The 22,440-nt window shown below is 44.3% G+C and overlaps 1 protein-coding gene across 1 annotated transcript; it reads left to right on the top strand.

Moving 5' to 3' along the window:
- Positions 1 to 10,849: 10,849 nt before the first annotated feature.
- On the top strand, positions 10,850 to 20,532 carry MTRES1 (mitochondrial transcription rescue factor 1). Its single transcript, XM_036872175.1, has 4 exons — positions 10,850 to 11,222; positions 13,708 to 14,189; positions 16,136 to 16,208; positions 20,240 to 20,532. The coding sequence occupies exons 2-4, from the start codon at positions 13,720 to 13,722 to the stop codon at positions 20,417 to 20,419; spliced, it is 723 nt and encodes a 240-aa protein (XP_036728070.1). The 5' UTR covers positions 10,850 to 11,222; positions 13,708 to 13,719; the 3' UTR covers positions 20,420 to 20,532.
- Positions 20,533 to 22,440: the final 1,908 nt, after the last annotated feature.

Below are 22,440 nucleotides of genomic sequence, written 5' to 3'. Positions count from 1 at the left end.
ACCTTGAGAGATTTGTTTTCTCTCCTTGTTAAAGAGATATTAACTAATTAGGCTTATTTTGTGTTAAATTACACGAGGAACATTGTCAAATCAGTGATGATAAAGCCTCTTAGATTATATTGTATGGGTAAATGTTATTAATATAAATGTTCTAGAAATTATATGAAATTCCTAGAATTCTGATATGTCTTGGTATAATGGTATCAGTCATAATTCTAGTAACATCTTAAAATGTTGTATGTCAGAGATAACTGAAACCCAACAGGACCCTGTGGGGCCCTCAGGGACACAAATCCTTTCCATATCCCTCATTTCTTCTTTGTAGGAAATAGGCTTTATTCAGCCCCTAAGACCTTCCCTGAGTTCCAAAGGGAAGATTCAAACAGTTTTAATCAGGGAAGTAAGGGAATGCAGAAACAAAGGATAAGCAATCAAGAAACAATAGGGCGGTGATTAAAGCTGGGTCCTAGTTCCTCCTCAAGAGATATACAGAACAATATCCTTGAGTTCTTCTACAGGAGCTAAGGGGACTTTCCTGGCAGTCCTGTGGTTAAGACTCTGGGCTCCCAATGCAGGGGACACAGTTCGATCCCTACACTCGGCCAGAAAAAAACCAAACCAGGAACCAAGGCCCCACCCAGTTGGGGGATGGTAACTTCAGGCTGAGCACAATCCTGGAACACCACCCTGCTACCTCACCACCAACCAAGCAGATGAAAGTCACACACCCTGCAGCCCTCACCCCAAATTTTTCCTATAAAAACCTCTCCCCAGGGCTTCCCTGGTGGCGCAGTGGTTGAGAGTCTGCCTGCCAGTGCAGGGGACACGGGTTCGAGCCCTGGTCTGGGAAGATCCCACATGCCGCGGAACAGCTGGACCCGTGAGCCACAATTACTGAGCCTGCGCGTCTGGAGCCTGTGCTCCGCAACAAGAGAGGCCGCGATAGTGAGAGGCCCGCGCACCGCGATGAAGAGTGGCCCCCGCTTGCCACGACTGGAGAGGGCCCTTGCACAGAAACGAAGACCCAACACAGCCATAAATAAATTAATAAAAAAATAAATAAATAAACCTCTCCCCAAAAGCCATCAGGGAGTCTGGGGTTTTTGAGCACAAGCCACCCATTCACCTTGCTTGGCCCTGCAATAAACCTTTCTCTACTCCAAACTTGATATTTTGGTTTGTTTGGCCTCACTGTGAATTGGGCACCTGAACCTGTGTTCAGTAACATAACCAAATTTCTTTGCCAATTGCATTGTAATTAAATCTTTAACCATGCCATTTTAAGTCTTTTGTCATTTACAAACTGTTATAGTTTTATTCTGATGCTTTTGTAAAGTGCTTTATCTTCATGGAAGGAACTCTGAGTACACATTTCTGATAACTTTAAGATCATGACTTTTGTTTGAAAAATTGTTGATTCTTTTTAATGCTTTGTTTTTCCAGATTGGAGGAAATTTTCTCTTTTCTCTTAAGCTAACTCTGATTTACAGCAATTTTTAAATTATATCTTTGTAAGCAGAATTGAAACATTTATCTTTCTTCCCCCTGCCTGATCCCTCCAGAATTTGGAAACTTCGTGAGTATTCAAATACAACTCTCCAAACTAATATTTCTAATTTTTGTCCCACTTTTGACTTGGAATCATGGTGAGCCAGTGCTGTGCCATTCCTGAAGCCCTGAAAATTGAAGCTGAACAACTTGATATAAACTTGAGAGAGATCACCAAAATAGTCCATGTTTAGAAAATCTTCAAGCCTATTGCTGTGCAAGTCACTCAGAAAGTTTACCTGAGCACCCAATGACATCATCAGAAACATTCTAATTGCAAAAGGTGCTTTGACCCCTACATCTAGAAATCTTCTGTCAATTGACTGCCCTCCAGACTCAGACTGAAACAGAGCAGGACCCTGTGGGGCTCCTGGGCACAGAAGCCTCTCTCAGTCCCCTGTTCCTTGTTTGTAGGAAATAGGTTTCAGCCTCCATAACCTTCTCTGAATTCCAAAGGGCATGTTCAAACAGTTGCTAATCAGGGAAGGGAGGGGATGCAGAGACAAGGGAGGAGTGGCCAAGAAACAATAGTGCAGGCTTGAAACAGGGTCCTGGTTCCACCTCAAGGGATACACCTGACAAAATCTTTGAGCTCTTCTGCAGAACTAAAACCCCCAACAAATGGAAGATGTTAACTATTTGATGAAGCATTCTTCATTCCAGAGAAAAGGTCAGAGTTTGATAACCTTGAGAACCATAGAAGCTCATCAGGAGACCATCTGAGGCCAGATTAAAGGAGTGCAGGCCCTGCACACACCCTGATCCTTATCAGCAACCCCGCCCTTGAACCACTGCTATAAAACTCCTCACCAAATCCCCCCTGGGTAGGGACACACAGTTTTGAGGGCATGAGCCCACTGTGTCCCCCTTTCCCTGGCAAAGCAATAAAGCTATTCTTTTCTACTTGACCGAAAACTGTCTCCGAGATTTGGTTCGGCACCAGTGAATAGAGGCTGAGTTTTCGGCATCAAGACTGGCTTTATAACTTCCTCCAACCATTAACTTTTATTTTCGTTCTGTCTCTGTAGAAATGCTTCTTATTAAATACCTAACTGCTTGTACCCTTAGGCCTAACTTTGAGAGCCCACCTCTCTTTTGAAATGAGTAACTGAACTGACCTAGTGTCAGGACTAAGAGACTGGTTCAGTGAGATGAAACCATCTACCAACTCACCTTCTGGACATGAAATTTCTTAAAAGAAGTTTCAAAGGTGGTACTGTAGGGGAGCAAAACTTGCCACCCTAAAATACGTCTCTTTGGCATATTAATTGTTTTAAGCTGGTTATTCTCTGAAAACAGCAGACATGGGAAGGGCTCTGGAAACCAACTAGGAGTTGTCCTTTTGTAAGAAACATTTACATTTGTAAGAGAAATCTCCATTTGTAAGGGTGTCTCCCTCTCTGTGCCTGGAAGAAGAGGATGACCAAATCTCTAGAAACTCTTACCAGTGCAAAAGGCCCTAACTTAAATCTGCATCACGATCACCCTTGTTTACTGTGCTTTTCCTGGGAACCTCCCTTAACTGCCTCTCCTCACCCTCAACATCATCTTTTATCGTTAGCTGAGGATGGTATTTCAACCATTTTGGTGATTCACTCAGTTTTTCTGGGTCTCTCTCATGTATACGTGTTAAACTTTGATTTTCTCCTGTTAACAAATAATAATAAATTAAATTTAAAAAATAAAAAGGCAATTCATAAGCACATTTTCCATTATATCAAAACAAAAACCAACAAAAAACCTAGAAAGAAGTCATAGTCCATCAACAGAAGAATAAAAAATAAATTATGGTACACTAACACTATGGAGTATTATAAGTGGTAAAAGAAATGGGTGAACTACAGTTGCCAGCAACAATAGGGTGTATCTTGAAACAGTCCCCCTGAAAGGGAATTCCCTTACCAAGTTTATGATTAACCTCTCTATCCAAAACTTATTCCTGTTCTTGTTCCCTCTGTGCTAACTGAACACTAATCAACCATAGTCAGATGACTAAAACTGCTGTTGTGAATAGCATCCTTTTTTTTTTTCTTTTTGTAAACTGATTTGGAACAACTGCTTTATTTATTTTTTTTTTAATTTTATTTATTTATTTATTTATTTTTGGCTGCTTTGGGTCTTTGTTGCTGCACGCAAGCTTTTTCTAGTTGCGATGAGTGGGGGCTACTCTTTGTTGCGGTGCACAGGCTTCTCATTGCAGTGGTTTCTCTTGTTGTGGAGCATGGGCTCTAGAGCGCAGGCTCAGTACCTTCGGCACACGGGCTCAGTACCTGTGGCATGCAGGCTCAGTAGTTGTGGCTTTCAAACTCTAGAGCGCAGGCTCAGTAGCTGTGGCACGCAGGCTCAGTAGCTGTGGCACCTGGGCTCAGTAGTTGTGGCTCTCGGGCTCTAGAGCACAGGCTCAGTACCTGTGGCACACGGGCTCAGTACCTGTGGCACGCAGGCTCAGTAGTTGTGGCTCACAGGCTCAGTAGTTGTGGCTCTCGGGCTCTAGAACACAGGCTCAGTACCTGTGGCACACGGGCTCAGTACCTGTGGCACGCAGGCTCAGTAGTTGTGGCTCACAGGCTCAGGAGTTGTGGATCTCGAGCTCTGGAGCGCAGGCTCAGTAGTTGTGGTGCACGGGCTTAGTTGCTCTGCAGCATGTGGGATCTTCCTGGACCAGGGCTCGAACCCGTGTCCCCTGCATTGGCAGGCGGATTCTTAACCACTGAGCCACCAGGGAAGTCCCAAGAGCATCCTTAATGTACTAAAATTGCTAGTGTAGATATTGTCATAAACACATCGACTCACACTGTTTCTCGAGGGTAAGATGAGCTCACAGATCCCTGAGCCATGGACCACCTGGCCAGAGAATCATAAACCAGAGACATCCTGACTCTCAGAACTATAATTTAAGAAATGTCACAGAGGGAATTCCCTGGCAGTCCAGTGGCTAGGACTTGGCGCTTTCACTGCCGTGGCCTGGGTTCAATCCCTGGTTGGGGAACTGAGATCTCACAAGGCTTGCGGCATGGCCAAAAGGAAAGAAAAGTCACAGAGATGTCACAAGATGATTAACCCCAACTTCTTTGTTCTTTCCCTTTAAAACATCCCAAACTCAAAAACCAAATTGGAGTGTATCTGAGGCTTGTCTCCGACTCCCCTGCTTGGTGCCCTGCAATAAACACTGTATTTTCCTTCATCACAACCTGGTGTCGGTAGATTGGCTTTGCTGCACTTCAGGCAAGCGGACCCAAGTTTCGTTTGGTAACATAGAAACCTAATGTTGAGTGAAAGCACAAGTCATAAACATATAGTATGTTGATGACATATAGCCATCATATGTGTGACATTTAGTATGACACAATTTATGTAAATTTTAAGAACAAAACTCGCCAATACATTGTTTAGAGAAACACATGTATCTGACTTGTTAATTTAAAAAATTTTTTTTAAATTTTTTATTTTTTTGGCCACACCACAGGCTTGTGGGATCTTACTACCCTGACTAGGGATTGAACCTGGGCCCCCTGCAATGGAAGCACAGAGTCCTAACCACTGGACCACCAAGGAATTCCCTAAAAAACTATTTTTAAAGAAAGCAAAGGCATCACAGACCCAGATCAGAAGCATGGGTACTATGGCCACTACACTGCACAACCCCAGGGGTGCCATCTCCACTGCAGTTAATGTGAATGGCGCTGCAGATGAGTATGAGTGAGTTCCTAGAGTTATGCATGCCCATACATGGTGGTACTGGCGTTTACCTTCAGGACAGGCAAAAGGAAAAGACAACTATTACAAAGAAAAGCGGGCAAAGGATATAAACTGGCAAATAAAAGAAGAGAAACCTGAAGAGCCAACGAATATATAAAAAGATATTCAATCTCACTACCAATCAGGGAAAGTTTACAAATTAAAACAAGGTACCATTTTTCATCCATGAGACTGATAATACTTAAAAATCTGATAACATGAACTATTAAGAAGAATGGGGGGGCTTCCCTGGTGACACAGTGGTTAAGAATCCGCCTGCCAATGCAGGGGACATGGGTTCGAGCCCTGGTCCAGGAAGATCCCACATGCTGCAGAGCCACAAAGCCCGTGCGCCACAACTACTGAGCCCGTGTGCCACAACTACTGAGCCCGTGTGCCACAACTACTGAAGCCCGCAAGCCTAGAGCCCGTGCTCCACAGCAAGAGAAGCCCCGCAATGAGAAGCCCGCGCATCGCAACAAAGAGTAGCCCCCACTCGCCACAACTAGAGAAAGCCCACGTGCAGCAACGAAGACCCAACACAGCCAAAAATAAAGAAATAAATGAATGAATGAATAAATAAATAAAGAATGGGGAAAAATATGATGTTCATGAGCTTGTGCAAATGTAAATTAGTAAAATTAGGCCATTTTTCAGTAAGATTGAAGAAAATATAATTACTTTTGGACCCAGAGATTCCTATTCTTTTTTTTCTTTTTAAAAATATTAATTAATTTATTTATTTTGGCTGTACCAGGTCTTAATTGCGGCACATGGGATCTTAGTTGCAGCACGCATGCGGGACCTAGTTCCCCAACCAGGGATCGAACCCAGGCTCCCTGCATTGGGAGCTCGAAGTCTTACCCACTGGACCACCAGGGAAGTCCCCAGAGATTCCTATTCTAAGTAAACACCCTAGAGAAACTTTCAAAGGATGATACTTCCATAAGTAAGCTGCTGCAATGTTGAAAGAAACTTTAGGAAGGAAACGACCGGGAATAATTTATATATGAATTGTATAAAGGAGCCAAAATATATGTATAAACATGGAAAGAATCTCAAAAATAAAGTGGACTGAAAAAAGTATCACTACATTATTTCTATTAAATTTTTTAAAATTTAAATATATCATATATCTTAGCTATATATGACATAATCAGAACTCGGTAACATGTTGTGTTTGTGTGCTGGCAGGAATGATATGGAAGAGTGAGAAAGATTCAGGAAGGAGGAGACTCTAAAGAGTAAACTCCTTGAGAAGGTGAGAGAGGGTTGGGCTCAGAGTGGAGGGAGGGGGCTTTGGAACTGATCACGCTTAAAATATCTTTCTTTGGTGATTAGCTAACCTTGAGGTTTGTGGTAAGTGAGGCAGTGGAAGGAACTTTCTTCTCCAGGTAATTTTTCTTCACTTAAACAAGCAAACAAATAAATAAGTAGTAAATTGTAAGAGAAAATAAAAGAAAATAAAGCCTATAACAATGTTGACAGTATGGAAAGTAAGGCTGCTCCTCCTGCATTAAAATATAACTTAAAAGTCACCTACAGGCCCCAACTAAAAGTGCTCTGATTTACTCATCACTTTATGTAAGATTAAATATTTGAGCTAAATTAAAAGCTGGAGCCCAGGGACTTCCCTGGTGGCGCAGTGGTTAAGAATCCGCCTGCCAATGCAGGGGACACAGGTTCGAGCGAGCCCTGGTCTGGGAAGATCCCACATGCTGTGGAGCAACTAAGCCCGTGCGCCACAGCTACTGAGTCTGCGCTCTAGAGCCCACGAGCCACAACTACTTAGCCCACGTGCCACAGCTACTGAAGCCCGCACACCTAGAGCCCGTGCTCTGCAACAAGAGAAGCCACCGCAATGAGAAGCCTGCGCACTGCAACGAAGAGTAGCCCCCGCTCGCCGCAACTTGAGAAAGCCCACGTGCAACAACGAAGAACCAACGCAGCCAAAAATAAAATAAATTAATTTAAAAAAAAAATAGAACTTCATTTAAATAAATAAGTAAATAAATAAAAATAAAAGCTGGAGCCCAGACTTGTAGGCTCAACTCTGATTTCAATTCTCAGTGTCTTTTGGTCTGATCCAGTGCAGCCCTGTTGATGGAGTGAAAATTTAGTCCACTAGGTGGTCTAAACCAGTCAGAACTACAATCCCTACAATGTACTACAGCAGGGGCAGGTTTCTGTGAAAAAAATTAAATATCACAAATATGTGTATACACACATACCACTTCTTAATTTCACAGCAGTTTTTTATATTAATTAGCATTTTAAAGTTAAAAATCAACTTGATTCATCTAATGAAATGTTTATTTTTTTTAAAGGCCAGTGACTAAGTTGATTTTATGTAATCCAATAGCACTGTATTCTTTTATCTCCTTCCATAATCACGTATAACCATACAGCAATTTTGTCAGTTTATAATAATAATGATTAACTCCTATTCTTGGCAGATTTAACAATATATTTGTAGTCATTTACAAATGACTTAAACTAGTAAATGCAACTGTATATTACCTGAGTAAAATGTCAACAGTATATGCTAAACTGATACAATATATGAAGTTCTGTCACTTTAGCACTTGATACAATTTGTAACTGCCTTTGCTTATTGCACAAATGCACCCAAGCTGGTTATAAATTCTGGGGGGATGGGGGTGTGTGCATTTTTCTGGAGACAACAGTCTATAACTCTCAAAGATGTTCAAAGGGGTTGGCGATCCCAGAAAAATCCAAGACCCACAGCATTAAAATGAGTTCTCTTCCCAGAAATAAACCCATGAACTAATGGTCAGTTAATCTACGACAAAGAAGGCAAGAATATACAGTAGAGAAAAGAGAGTCTCTTCAATAAGTGGTGCTGGGAAAACTGGACAGCTACATGTAAAAGAATGAAATTAGAACATTTTCTAACACCATACACAAAAATACATTCAAAATGGATTAAAGACCTAAATGTAAGACCAGATACCATAAAACACCTAGAGGAAAACATAGGCAGAACACTTTGACATAAATCACAGCAATATTATTTTGGATCCTTCTCCCAAAACAAAGGAAATTAAAAGCAAAAATAAACAAGTGGGACCTAATTAAACTGAAAAGCTTTTGCACAGCAAAGGATACCATGGAGAAAATGAAAAGACAATCTATTGAATGGAAGAAAAAAATTGAAATGATATGACTGATAAAGGGTTAATACACAACATGTATAAACAGCTCAAACAACTCAACAGCAAAAAAAAAAAACCCAATTAAAAATGGGCAGTGACTTCCCTGGTGGCGCAGTGGTTAAGAATCTGCCTGCCAATGCAGGGGACACGGATTCAAGCCCTGGTCCGGGAGGATCCCACATGCCGCGGAGCAACTAAGCCCATGCGCCACAACTACTGAGCCTGCGCTCTAGAGCCCACAAGGCACAACTACGGAGCCTGAGTGCCACAAGTACTGAAGGCCGCACGCCTAGAGCCCATGCTCCACAACAAAGAGAAGCCACTGCAATGAGAAGCCCACGCACCACAACGAAGTGTAGCCCCTCTTTTGCCGCAACTAGAGAAAGCCTGCGCACAGCAACAAAGACCCAAAGCAGCCAAAAATAAAAATAAATAAAATTAAAAATTTACTAAAAAAAAAAGATAGCTGTTAAAAATGGGCTGTTAAAAATGTTCAGAAGATGGGCTTCCCTGGTGGCGCAGTGGTTGAGGGTCCGCCTGCCAATGCAGGGGACATGGGTTCGAGCCCTGGTCCGGGAAGATCCCACATGCCGCGGAGCAACTAAGCCCATGCGCCACAACTACTGAGCCCGTGCTCTAGAGCCCGCGAGCCACAACTACTGAGCCTGTGTGCTGCAACTACTGAAGCCCACGTGCCTAGAGCCCGTGCTCTGCAACAAGAGAATCCACCGCAATGAAGAGTAGCCCCCACTCGCTGCAACTAGAGAAAGCCCGCGCGCAGCAACGAAGACCCAATGCAGCCAAAAAAAAAAAAAAATGTTCAGAAGAACTGAACAGACATTTTTCCAAAGAGGAAATGCATATGGCCAACAAACACGTGAAAAGATACTCGACATCATGAATCATCAGAGATATGCAAATTAAAATCACAATGAGAGATGAAAGAGGGAGGAGATATGGGGATATATGTATATGTATAGCTGATTCACTTTGTTATAAAGCAGAAACTAACACACCATTGTAAAGCAAATATACTCCAATAAAGATATTAAAAAAAAAAAAACCACAATGAGATATCACCTCAGACATGTCAGAATGACTATCATCAAAAAGAACACAAATAACAAATGTTAGCAAGGACTGGAGAAAAGGGAACACTTGTACACTGTTGGTGGGAAAGTAAATTGATGCAGCCACTGTGGAAAACTGTATGGAGGTTTCTCAAAAAACTAAAAATAGAACTACCATATGACCCTGCAATTCTACTCCTGGGTATATTTCCGAAAAAATGCAAAAACACTAATATGAAAAGATAACATGTACCCCAATGTTCATAGCAACAGTATTCACAGTTGTCAAGATAGGGAAGCAACCTAAGTGTCCAACTTGGAGGATGGACTTGGAGGGCATTATCCTAAGTGAAATAAGTCAGACAGAGAAAGACAAATATTGTATGATATCATTTACATGTGGAATCTAAAAAACACACCAGCTAGTGAATATAACAAAAAAGAAGCGGACTCACAGATGTAGAGAACAAACTAGCTGCTACCAGTGGGGAGAGGAAAGAAGAAGGGTCAATATAGAGATGGGGGATTAAGAGGCACAAACTATTAGGTATAAAATAAGCTACAAGGATATATTATAGAATATGGGGAATATAGCAAATATGGAGTATAACCTTTAAAAATTGTGACTGACTATATTGTACACCTGTAATTTATATAATATTATACATCAACTCTACTTCAATGAAAAATAAACTACTTAATTATTTATTTATTTTATTTTTGGCTGCATTGGGTCTTCGTTGCTGCCTGCAGGCTTTCTCTAGCTGTGGCGAGCAGGGGCTACTCCGTTGCGGTGCGTGGGCTTCTCATTGCAGGGGCTTCTCTTGTGGAGCACACACTCTAGGTGCGCGGGCTCAGTAGTTGTGGCACGCGGGCTCAGTAGTTGTGGCTTGCAGGCTCTAGAGCGCAGGCTCAGTAGTTGTGGCGCACGGGCTTAGTTGCTCTGCGGCTTGTGGGATCTTCCCCAAGCAGGGCTCAAACCCTTGTCCCCTGCACGGCAGGCAGATTCTTAACCACTGTGCCACTAGGGAAGTCCTACTTAACTAATTAAAAAGAAAAAAAAAGAAAAGCTTTCTTCAACAATGTGGAATCAATCACTCAGCGTGGGCTCCCCGCTCAGCTCAGAGCTGGCCCTGTACTCTCTCAGCAGCCCTCCCGGCGCAGTCCTCCGAGTCTCGGCTTCCAGCAGGGGTCGCTGTGCCGCCGCCATCGCCGCCGTGCCAGTGCGCACCGCCCAGCCTGCTCTCACCGCGCCGGCGCCGGCGGAAGGGGAGGGGCAAGGGCAGGGCGGGGTGTGGAGTCCGGAGCTCGGCGAAGCCGTGGGGTGGGGGGGGGGTGGGAAGGGGGGAGCGGCGCTGACGTACAGGTAACTGAGCCCCTGCCCGGCGTGCGGTGCCCCGTGTCCGCTCCCGCTTCTGTTGCTTCACAGCAAGCACATGGGAAATACGGGCAGGGCGAGCTCCAGCCCCCCGCCCGCGCTCCTGCCAGGTCTCCGCGTGAGTCTCTGGCGTCCTGCCCCAGCCGGGCCAGCTCGGGACGCCCCGTGGATCCGGGGGCTCTTAGGGGCCTTGCGAACCCGGCGGGCCGAGGTCGTCTGCCCGTGGGCCCGGCCGCTCCTGTTGGCTGCAGAGACAGACCGCGAGATCGAGGACGTTGGTGTCGTTTCCCTTGACCTTGAGGACCCGGGAAGGTGCGCAGCCCGACGGGGGTAGGGAGGGAGCGAGGGGAACATGACCTTATCTCAGCACTTGGTCAGCCTCTGAGGTCTCCAAGAGAAGAGAAAAGAAGTTCAACTTGCAGTTGAACTAAAAGCAGTTAAATCAGGTTTTCCATACGGAGAAGTTAACAGGCTCAGGAACATGGAGGGATTCCAAATGTCCCGCAGGTCAAGGACAGCGTTGCCTCTACATTCCAGTCGTTGTTTTTCTTACAGCCTTCGGTTAGTTCACCGATTTTATATCTCTCCTGAAGATCTCACTCAAAACCTCCTTCAGGCTTCCTTCCGTGATACTCCCCTTACGTCCACGCTGTCGCCAAAGAAATCTTTTAAAAAGCACTCCCATCAGATCACTTCCCTGCTTAAAGTCTTGCTATAGCTCTCATGCGTTCTGGATAAGTCCAAGCTTTGATAGGAAAGGCCCTTGGAGATCTAGCCTCTTACCCATCAACCCAGCCCCATCATTGTTCTTCATTCTAATGCACCGGTTCTTTTTTTTTTTTTTAAACATCTTTATTGAAGTATAATTGCCTTACAATAGTGTGTTAGCTTCTGCTTTATAACAAAGTGAATCAGTTATACATATACAATATGTTCCCATTTCTCTTCCCTCTTGCATCTCCCTCCCTCCCACCCTCCCTGCACCGGTTCTTTTGACCTACTTTCACAGTATTTAAGTAAGCACTTACCATGTGTCAGGCACTATTCTGGGCACTTGGGATTGAGCAGTAAATTATATAACATAGCAGATAAGTGCTATTGCGAAAGAAAGTAGAACGGGGCAAGGGGAGATTTGGAGGACAAGACACCTGTTAAATGGAGTTGGAATGAGTAGACCTCATTGAGGTGAAGATCATTTATCCATGCAGATATCTGGGCTAAGAGTGTTCTGGGCAGCTGGAACAAAGGAGTCTACCCAGAAGTGTGCCTGTTGTGTATGAGGATCTTCAGGAAGGAGCTGAGTGAGCATGGGTGAGAGAGGCAGGAGATGAGGTCAGAGCGGAAATGGAGGGGCCAGATCACACAGGGACTGTAGGCCAAGGGAGGGATTTTGCTTTTCTCCGTGCTTTTGTAGGGTTGTGAGGGAAGGAGTGACATGATATAAATTACTTTTTAAAAGACACTCTGACTGCTCTATGGAGAACAGACTGTAATGGAGCTTTTGTAGTAATCCTGGTGATAGATGGTGGCCTGAATCTGTGGTAACAGTGGGAATGGTGAGAAGTGAGGGGACACTGGACATATTTTGGAGATAAGCCACATGATTTCCTGACATTATGGATCTGAGTATGGGGGAAAGAGAAGAGTCAAGAGTGACTGGAAGCTTTTGTTCTCAGGAACTAGAAGGGTGGAGTTACCATTAACTGAGATGGGGAAGGCTGCAGGTAGAGCAGATTTGGGGTTCGAGATATATCAGAAGTTTGTTTCCGGGCCAATTAAGTTTGAGGTGCCTGTTACGCACCCAAATGGAGATGTCGAATAGGCAGTTGGATATTTTGTCAGGATTCCCAGGACCACCCCTAGGTTCATTGATTTCACTAGGAAGACTCAACAGGACTCAGCTGTGGGTCATGGCTATGATTTATTACAGCAAAAGGATAAAACATGCAAGGTAGAAGATGCATGGGGCAAAGTCTGGAGGGAACCAGGTGCAATCTTCCAAGAGTCCTCCCAGTGGAGCACACAGGACATGTGGCATGTCAGCACCTCTACCTCAGGAAACAATTACCTAGTTTGTGGGTCTCCAGGCCCCTTCTTCTCTGCTAGCTACTGCCTCTGTTAAACAGTGGGAAGAAGATGTGAAAGGAGGTGAAATGCAGATCTGTACAATTTGCTCATTCCTAGCTCTGATTTGCTGGAGTTGGAGATTGAAATAAAGTTTAGAGACTCACTGGCTTTCATGAAGTCATGATCTGGTATCCTTTGCAAAGTCAATATTGTAAGGATGTAATGTATGTCAGTAAATAGTCTTTCTCGTCCTGAGATTTTCCTTTTTAAAATAAATCATTGAGGGAGTTCCCTGGTGGCCTAGTGGTTAGGATTCCTGCCGTGGCCCGGGTTTAATCCCTGGTGGGGGAACTGAGATCCCTGCAAGCCGCATGGCACGGCCAAAAAGAAAGAAAAAAAATCATTGAGAACTATTGTTAATATTTTTCAGTAGCAATCAGTACCCAAGCTAATTTGGGGGAGTGAGAAGAGTAGAACCTGTTTTCACACTTACTAGTATCTAATTCAACCTTCATGACCACGCTGTGAGGTCAGCACGTTAATTACAGCCAGAAGAGTCACCTAGTACAGTGTGCATGGCCCTTGGTACATGTGGACCAACATGGCCTTTTGTAGGAGGAAGCATAAGTACAGTACTAGATGTAAAGTGTTCATGGTGTGTATGGTTTATGTTGTAAGAATGCCAGGATACCACACTTGGGAAGTAAAACTGAATTATTGTCTGTTTCAGGTCGTATGAGCCATGGCTATGACTAGTGTCAGATTGCCCAGTGGTGTTTTAAGAAAGCCAGATGCCTGGATTGGGCTCTGCGGAGCGCTACGAGGGACACCTTCACAAAAACACTGTGCTTCCTGGAATCGATACTTATATTTGTCTAGTACCAAGTTAAATTCTTCAAATTATAAAACATTTTTCCGTAACATTTTCTCACTGAGACTCTCAGGGCTTTTAACATCTCAAGAATATATTTTCCCATTTTCCGTAAGACTCAAAAGTAATGTAAGCTCTAAAAAATCCACTACAAAGACTCTGCAACAAGTGGAGGATGAAGGGGACTCTGATGAAGAGAGTGAGCGTCATGAGATGAGTGAGCAGGAAGAGGAGCCAGAGGACGACCCCACTGCGGTCAGAGACTATAAAGACCTGGACAAAGTAGTGCAGTCCTTCCGATACGATGTTATCCTGAAGACGGGCCTAGATATCGGAAGAAAGTAAGTATGTGCGTTTTAATACAAAATCGCTTGTCTTATTGGTTATTTTAAAGCAGCATTACCAATTACATGGCTCATAGTATGCTGAAGAGTAACCATAGATGTGAAAGGATCTTATAGGTAACCTGTTCCAATTATTTCATTCTATAGATGAGAAAACTAATTCCCAAAGAAGTCAAGTGACTGCCTGCAAATCCCACATGGCATTATTTCCTTGATTCTAAGACACAATCAACTGTAAGATGAACCGTTGATGTAAAAACAGCTTCTTGAGGAAAAAAGGAATCACCATGTTAGATGTATATAGCAAGCATAGAATGCACCTGGGTTTCACAAATGCTACAGTGTGAGAAGGTACCTCTTAGAATCAACAGAAGCAGTATAACATGGTGGTTAAGACTGCAGGCTTGGGGCTTCCCTGGTGGCGCAGTGGTTGAGAATCTGCCTGCTGATGCAGGGGACACGGGTTCGAGCCCTGGTCTGGGAGGATCCCACGTGCCGTGGAGTGACTGGGCCCGTGAGCCACAACTGCTGAGCCTGCGCGTCTGGAGCCTGTGCTCCACAACAGGAGAGGCCGCGATAGTGAGAGGCTCGCGCACCGCGATGAAGAGTGGCCCCCGCTTGCCGCAACTAGAGAAAGCCCTAGCACAGAAACAAAGACCCGACATAGCAATCAATCAATCGATCAATCAATCAATCAATCTTTAAAAAAAAAAGACTGCAGGCTTTGTAGCCGACTACTGGGGTTTCAATCCCGGGTTGTGTGTGACCTTGGACAAGTTACTTAAAAATCTCTGTGCAGTTTCCTCATCTATAAAATGGGGGTAATAGAACCAGCTTTAGAAGGTGGTGGCTAGGATTAAATGAGTCTATCTACCTAAAGCATTTACAACAGTGTGTGGCACATAGTGGGTACTTGGTATGTTAGCTATGATGATGAAAATACTATGTGTGTTCATATATAGTGCATAGAGATACTAAGCGTAACTTTCAAGATTTCTTTAACATTCTCATTCCTTCTCTGCTAGACTAATTATACAAGAATAGTGATCCTCATTGTTCATTCATTCCTTTAGCAATCATTGTGTGCATACTGCATGCAAGATAAGAATTGTGGTATGAATAATAAATTAAGAAAGATTCCCTTGTGGAATTTGTATCTTTATGTCCTGATTTAAAGGCATAGTTCAGTTTTTAACTCTGAACCCACAGGCACCCTGATCGGGACTTGAATATTCTCTAAAATCTGGCAGGCTCATGAGGGGCCTCTCCCTCTCTGACAGTAGTAATTGCCGCTGTTCTTATTAGGAGAACCCCAGATGTCAATTGCCTGGAGTCAGAACACTAAAACGAAAGGGCACTCATTTTTGTGTGTATCCTGCCCTGGTCTGGTTGCCCCAGTGATCAAATTCAGAGAGATGAGGAGCTGCTGGATTGGAATTTCCCCATCTCAGTGCAGATTAGCAGAGGGTTTCTCAATAGCCTCACCATACATGTGGTACCTGGTTTTTCTCAGAGCACGTGAAGGGAAGGGAGTGCCCACTCATTTTGGCTGTCGTGAATCACAGGCGCTACCACCTCTAAGGTGACTGCTGTAGGGGGAGTCACGTGGAGAGCGCCGGGCCCATCCTGAATGCGCTAGATGCTGGTTCCAGCCCACTTGGAAGCCCCAGCAGGGCGCTGGTTACCTGCCTGCTAGCGCTAGCAGGTCTTTGCAGCAGCCGGCATCGGCATCTACTCGGCAGTACCCTTTGGTCTCCCTGTTTAGATGCATATGGAAGCAGTTGACTTTCACTTTCCCAGCACCCAGAATGGAGATTCTGTGGGGAGGCCAGCCACTGTCAGGATAAGCATTACAAACAGCTGGTACTTTTCTCAAAATTATATAATTGTTTTGAATATATTTCTATTTTAAAGCACTTTGTTTTTTTTTTTTCTTTTTTTAGCAAAGTGGAAGATGCATTCTACAAAGGTGAACTCAGGCTGAACGGGGAAAAATTATGGAAGAAAAGTAGAACGGTGAGGGTTTTTTTTGTTTCTTTGTTTTTTTGGCTGTGTTGGGTCTTCGTTGCTGTGCCCAGGCTTTCTCTAGTTGCAGTGAGCGGGGGCTACTCTTCGTTGCAGTGCACGGGCTTCTCATTGTGTTGGCTTCCCTTGTTGTGGAGCATGGGCTCTAGGTGCGCAGGCTTCAGTAGTTGTGGCACGTGGGCTCAGTAGTTGTGGCGCACGGGCTTAGTTGCTCTGTGGCATGTGGGATCTTTCCGGACCAGGGCTCAAACCCGTGTCCCCCTGCATTGGCAGGCGGAATCTTAACCACTGCGCCACCAGGGAAGTCCACGGTGAGATAATATGACAGCCAGATATTTTTGTCTATTGTTCTGCCAGTACTCAGTTAATGCCTCCCCCAGTTTCCCCCGGGGCTCCTTTGGGGCATCAGTGGCTCCTCGTGTATGTCTGTCTTGCCCCCTCTAAGGTCTCCCTCAGGCCTGGTCACACAGCTTCAGTTACACAGACCACTTGCTCTTTGCAGCCATAATGACTTTGAGATGAAGCTTCCCCTTTTTTTTTTAAATTTTAAGACAGGTCACTATCAGAACAGGCAAAAATCTATTAAACTTCTAAGTCATTAATGTTAGCCCCTGTGAAATCATAATAATCAGGCTAAATCCATGTAGAGGTTTCTTTGGCCTGCTGTTACCTGAGCAGATGTGCAATTCTGTTCAGCTCAGCAGTAGCCCCCAACCCCCAGTACCTGCTGGATACACTGCTCTGTGTGCAGGGCAGCCATCAAAAAGAAGGTTCCATATTTCCTGACAGCTCCATATCAATACTATTGTTAAGTGAAAGAATCACTCACAAGTGTTATAAGAAAATGTATTTCTAGTATCCAGTGTTATAATAAATGATATATATATTCTTTTAAAAATGTATTTTTGTAAAAAGTTACATATATACATACATAGAATTAAAATATTAATACTACTAGTATTCATCTTTGAGTGGGGCACTGTGGGTTAAATGTTCTTCATGCATTTTATTTTCTGAATTTTTCACGAGTATGTCTCACTTTCATAATTGGAAAAAATAATAATGATAGTAAAAGTTAACAAAACGATTTTAAAAAGTATATGACAGAGACCCTTAAAAAGTTTGGAAGACACAGACCTATGAGGCGTTGGCGGACATGATCTAACTCTTAGTCAGTGTCCAGGGAATAAACGTTCCATGGAAGTTAGACACACTTTTGAAGGTTGTTTTTATTTTAGCTTCTTTCATATTTCAAAACACTCCTGGGATTGGAGGACCTGAGCTGCATCCTGTACCCCTGGGACATGGGAGGGTGTGAGCCATTGGCCATGGACCTGGGTGAGCACTGAGGCTGTCTTCAGAGTCTCTGCTCCCCAGACTCAGAGTGGTTCTTGCAGCTGAGTGGACAGGAGGGGGGATCCCCAGTACTTGTCTTGGCCGCCAAGTCACAAGGCCCAGATCCCTCTGATGGCACCTGACCTCACAGGTTCAGACTGCAGGTGTCAGTCCTTGCTCAATGAGCTGCAGGAAATGAAGCACTCCAGACATGCACCTGGAGATCAGGTCCTTCTTGTCCCTTAATCGCTTTTTCCTGCTTGTAGCCCAGCCCCCTTCTCACCAGCCGCAGTGTTCCAAAGACAAGATCTGTTCTTGGTGCACAGTGTCTCTGCCAGGGCCTCATTTACAGACACCGTAAATCTATTTTTCTCCCTCTGCTTTGAGATATTGTTAACTACAGTCTAATTGCTGCTTCTTCATTCTGCCTTGGGTGTTCTGTTGTCTTGGCTGCCTTCCAGATTTCTCCTGAGGGTCAGCAAAGGAAGGGGCCAGCATTAACACTCGGCTGCCTTGTTACTAGGAGGCCTGGTAGCCATAGTAACTGCAGCTAAGGGGAGATTGGAAATGTAGATGCTTGGAACAGCCCCTAATCCCAGCCAGTTTTGCTTTGTGTCTACTGTGCCGTCTCCCACGGTGGAAGGGACAGGGCTTTGCAGGGAATGAGGAGCACCTCCCCTTCCGTGGCCTGCTCCGTGGGGCCTGTGCCTGGCTGCTGGCTGAAGGGTCAGGCGCCTGTCTGATGCTGCAGCTCTAACCCTGGCTGCCTGCAGCTGAGCAGAGCTTTTTCTGTGAGTTGCACACCAGATGGGGCCCAGAGTGCTGTGGGTGCTGGGTAACTGTTGACCTAAATAGAGGGTGTATGGAGCCCAAATATGGGGACTGAAGCCTTCCTAACCTCACCTCTCCCTGGGATTGACCGGGTAAAGGAGAAACATTCCTTCCCTATTCTCTGCCCTAGAAGAAAGCCACCAGAACGATCCACTCTCCTCTTAAGGGGCAGACATCGCACATAGTATATCTATGAAAGGATACATAAGAAGGGTTGCCTTTTTCTCTGTATATCCTTTTATACCTTTTACGTATTGTATCATGTGCGTATATTACTTACTAAAAGATGAATTGTAATGACACAAAGTTATGCCAAAAAAGGTAAAGCAGCGTTCCCAAGCCTTGTATTTCTGAACATTGATTTTAAATGTCTACACAGTTTGGGCGAATGGTCATTTTAAAAAAAAAAATTGAATCCAGCAGAACTTCAGGAGGACTGACCGCCCCTCCCCCCAACTCCCCACTCCCCCCCTCTGCCCAGCCCAGATGATGCCTTCAAACCCACAAGGAGAAGCAGTCTTCATGCCTCACTGTGGTTTGAGTCTCTCTGCTTCTCAGCCCAGAGGGGAGAAAGTTAATGGTTTAAAATCAGCCCCTGTGAGTTTTACATCCAGCTGCCTGGATTGACCAGTGTGGCATCGTGGTGAGCAGGCGTGCATTCCCAGGTTGTAGACTTAGTATTGGGCCTACGGAAGCCTTGAGTGGGTGGCTTGCCCTAGTGAGGTACAGATATCCCAACAGCGTGAAGTTATGACTGCCTCAGGGCATTCATTGAAAAATGAGGCAAACAAGCATTTGGCACCATGCTCCTTAAACAGAAGCCCCCAAGTAGGCTTTTAAATGGGTACCTGTGCCCACTTAGAGTCCATGGCCCGCACATGGGAGTCTGTCCCTGTCTTTCTGTCCATCTCTTCACCACTGCCCCCATCCTTGGCTTGGAAGTGGTGGTGAATGGTCTGAGACGGCCTCTGGTCATCCTGGCTTGTGTTCTAGTAGAAGCATATGGCATCTGGGTCAGTTTAGTCCCTTCCTGAGTTGCTGGGCAGATTCCCTGGGATCCTGAGCTGCCAGGACCAGGTGTCTCTTGGGCTGTTTGCACCGTGGCAGCACTGATGTGACTGCCCCCAGGGCATGTCCTGCACTCGCTCAACCCAAAGCTCCCATCTGGACAAAAACGGGTTTGATCTCAGCCCTTTTAACCCAAGTCAGCATCCAACTCGACCCTCTTTTCTGTGGCATTCCATCCTTGTGCGTTGAGTCCTGTCTCCTCTTGATGATGTGGCATCACTGGCGCTAGCCAGTGCTGGAAAGCAGTTTATTTACTTCGATTTCTTTAGGAGATACAGCTGACCGTTGTTCCACTGTGACAGATTTCCAACAAATTGTGCCCTGTCCCCAATGATGTAGCTTAACTGTGTTGAAATCAGTGAAAGTGTTAACACTGAAAATTGTCTTCTCAGTGCATGTAGTAATTACTGTGCTCATAACCTCTAAGGTTGTGCCCTGCTTCATCTTTTGCCACTGTTACCAAAATAAATGCTTCCATTCAAGTGTTTCCTTAAGTCATGCAATAGACGTGAAAACTGAAGCCACACGGCCCTGTCCACAAGCAGCCAGTTGTCTCAGGGACACTGAGACAGGAGGGACACTGGCCCCTATTGAGCCACATGGGTCTGAGGCATCTGCCCAGAGAGGGGGGCCCTTTCACCTGGAAGCACTAGGGAGAAGTGACCATTACAGAGGAGTCACCTGTGCCCCAGGTGGTGGTCGCCCAGTGAAAACTCAAAGGAGAGATGTTTGCATTGGCCGAGTTTCCCAAAATGTAATGAAGGTTCTGTTTTCTTTTTAATTTTCAGGTGAAAGTGGGAGATACATTGGATCTTCTAATTGGAGAGGATAGAGAAGCAGAAACAGAGACAGTGATGCGGATTCTCCTGAAAAAAGTGTTTGAAGAGAAGACCAGCAGTGAGAAATACAGAGTGGTGTTACGGCGGTGGAAAAAGTTAAAATTGCCTAAAAAGAGTACGCTCAAATAAATGGATTGCTTTTTAGTGATAAAGCTGCGTTCTAGTGGTGGGGAAGGGGCCAGGTTAAAAAGAGGACGTTTTTATTAAAATAAAGTTCTCCTACCATTTGTGGAATCTCCTGAGCCAATTTTGTGGAAGTCAGCATTTGTATCGTGGCTCCTATAGACGCTTCCCTTGGCCTGGATTTCCCTCCCAGGCTTGATTTGTTCACATTTTGACCTCGTGAGCATGAGTGAGACATGCGCTGAATGAACTAAGCCCAGAGAGGGTTTTCATGACCAGCCTGCTGTTTCCCACGTTAACTACCTCAGGAGGCAGTGTAAAATAAACTGGCCTTGTTCTTAGTGTCTTCATTTCAGTTTTATCCCCGTCAACCAGCTTCCCTGGGTTCAGGCTTCTTAAGGCAAAACCAAGCTAAGTCAAGGTCCCCTTTATCTCCTTAGGGGAGCAGCACTGGCCTCTCTGAATTACTAACAAACATGTTGGCCTTAGTTCCCTTCAGTTTGTCTCCAGAAGTCTGGATAGTAAAGTTGTTCCAACTAATTCCAAATGGGCTAGTTAGGGCCCACTTAAAATTAATTGTTTAGAGCATGGGGTTGATAGACTAAGGCAGCTGGAGGCCTTTTGTATGGCATGCAAGTTAGGAATGGCTTTTACATTTTTAAAGGGTTGTTTTAAAAAACGAGAAAGGAACATATGACAGAGACCTTATGTAGCCCACAAAGCGTAAAATATTTACATTGACCTACAGAAAGAATGTGATGACCCTCCCTGGTTTAAGCGATGGTTTACTTTTCAGGTGAAAGTAGAAAATACACAGATTTTATCAGTAAAGAGAATAAAGAATCAGAGACTAATTATTCTAATTCTCAAGAAAGTGTTATAAAAGGGACTAAAAAAATAGAGTAGTAATAGAAAGGACACACACATAATACACATCATCTAAGAAAAGGGCATCTGCATAAATAAATTGGTTTGTAGATTCCCAGGAGCAGTGTGCTAGCACTGGAAGGGTTGGCTCAAATAGACTTATTAGACTGTGTTGTGTCATAAAGACCGACTATGTCTGGGTCCTTTTATTTGCCCTCCAGGAATTCTTGAGAATTCAGGTTAACTGATAGAGAAGGGAAACTTCTGTAGCCCAAAGCAGTGAGATGTTTGGTCACATGAGTCTGGAAGTCTTACCGGCTTAGATTTCAGAAGACTCAGGAAAATTGATTTTTATTTGAAAGCTTAAATAAGCTCTCAGGAAGCAATAATATATACTGTGCAGTGTAACAGAAGGAATTTTTCTATTTTACCACTTGTTAATTAGGCTTTTACATCAGTGAAAATAGTATAATTAATTTCAACATGAGTTAATTATGAGTTTTAATTTAGGAGATTATAGTAATGATGATGCTTTTTTCTCATTTTCTTCACCTCTGTGCCTTTCTGTCTCTCCTTCCCTCCCACCCTCTCTCCCTCCCTTCTCTTGATTGCTCTTTGGAAAGTAATAGAAAGCCAAATAAGTCTTGCATGGTGAGGGGCAGCATGACCTAGTGATATGTCAGGGGTCCTAGTTTTTAGGCTCTGTCTTGCCCTTAGCAAGTTCGGTTACCTTGGTTATATTCTGGCCTTAACCTCTCTGAGCTTCAGCTTCTTCACTGGTCAGAAGGGGATCAGGATACTAATTTCCTTACCTTGTTGAGTTGAGTTGAGTCTTCAAAAGAGTTAAAATGTGTTGTGTGAGGCAAGATGAGTTGATAGTAGCTAGAAAGCAGGAAGGCCCATTTGAAAGGCTTGGAAGCTCTATTGGTAATTAAGTACCTCAACTTAGCTGGTGGGATTTGACTCATTTACAGGCTTCTCTGTTTTTAAAAATCAAAATAAGCAAAAAGACGTCTGATGGTGGAGAATGTTGGTTTGGTCATACCACCTGGCAAAAACTGATCTCTCATAGTTGTCTACAGCACAAGGGATTTGGAACATATTTATGAAACAGCAGAAACAAAAGCAATTCATAAAGACTTATGGAACTCTTGCAGCTC

Source organism: Balaenoptera musculus, chromosome 12 (assembly GCF_009873245.2).
Source record: "Balaenoptera musculus isolate JJ_BM4_2016_0621 chromosome 12, mBalMus1.pri.v3, whole genome shotgun sequence".
Lineage (NCBI taxonomy): Eukaryota > Metazoa > Chordata > Mammalia > Artiodactyla > Balaenopteridae > Balaenoptera > Balaenoptera musculus.
Note: the sequence above shows the minus strand (reverse complement) of the source record. Positions and strands in the feature narration are given on the sequence as shown.

Coding starts and splice junctions, on each gene's coding strand:
- MTRES1 (XM_036872175.1), top strand. CDS start 13,720: ATGGCTATGACTAGTGTCAGATTGCCCAGTGGTGTTTTAAGAAAGCCA. Junction 14,190..16,135: donor GGCCTAGATATCGGAAGAAA/GTAAGTATGTGC, acceptor TTCTTTTTTTAG/CAAAGTGGAAGATGCATTCT. Junction 16,209..20,239: donor TATGGAAGAAAAGTAGAACG/GTGAGGGTTTTT, acceptor TTTAATTTTCAG/GTGAAAGTGGGAGATACATT.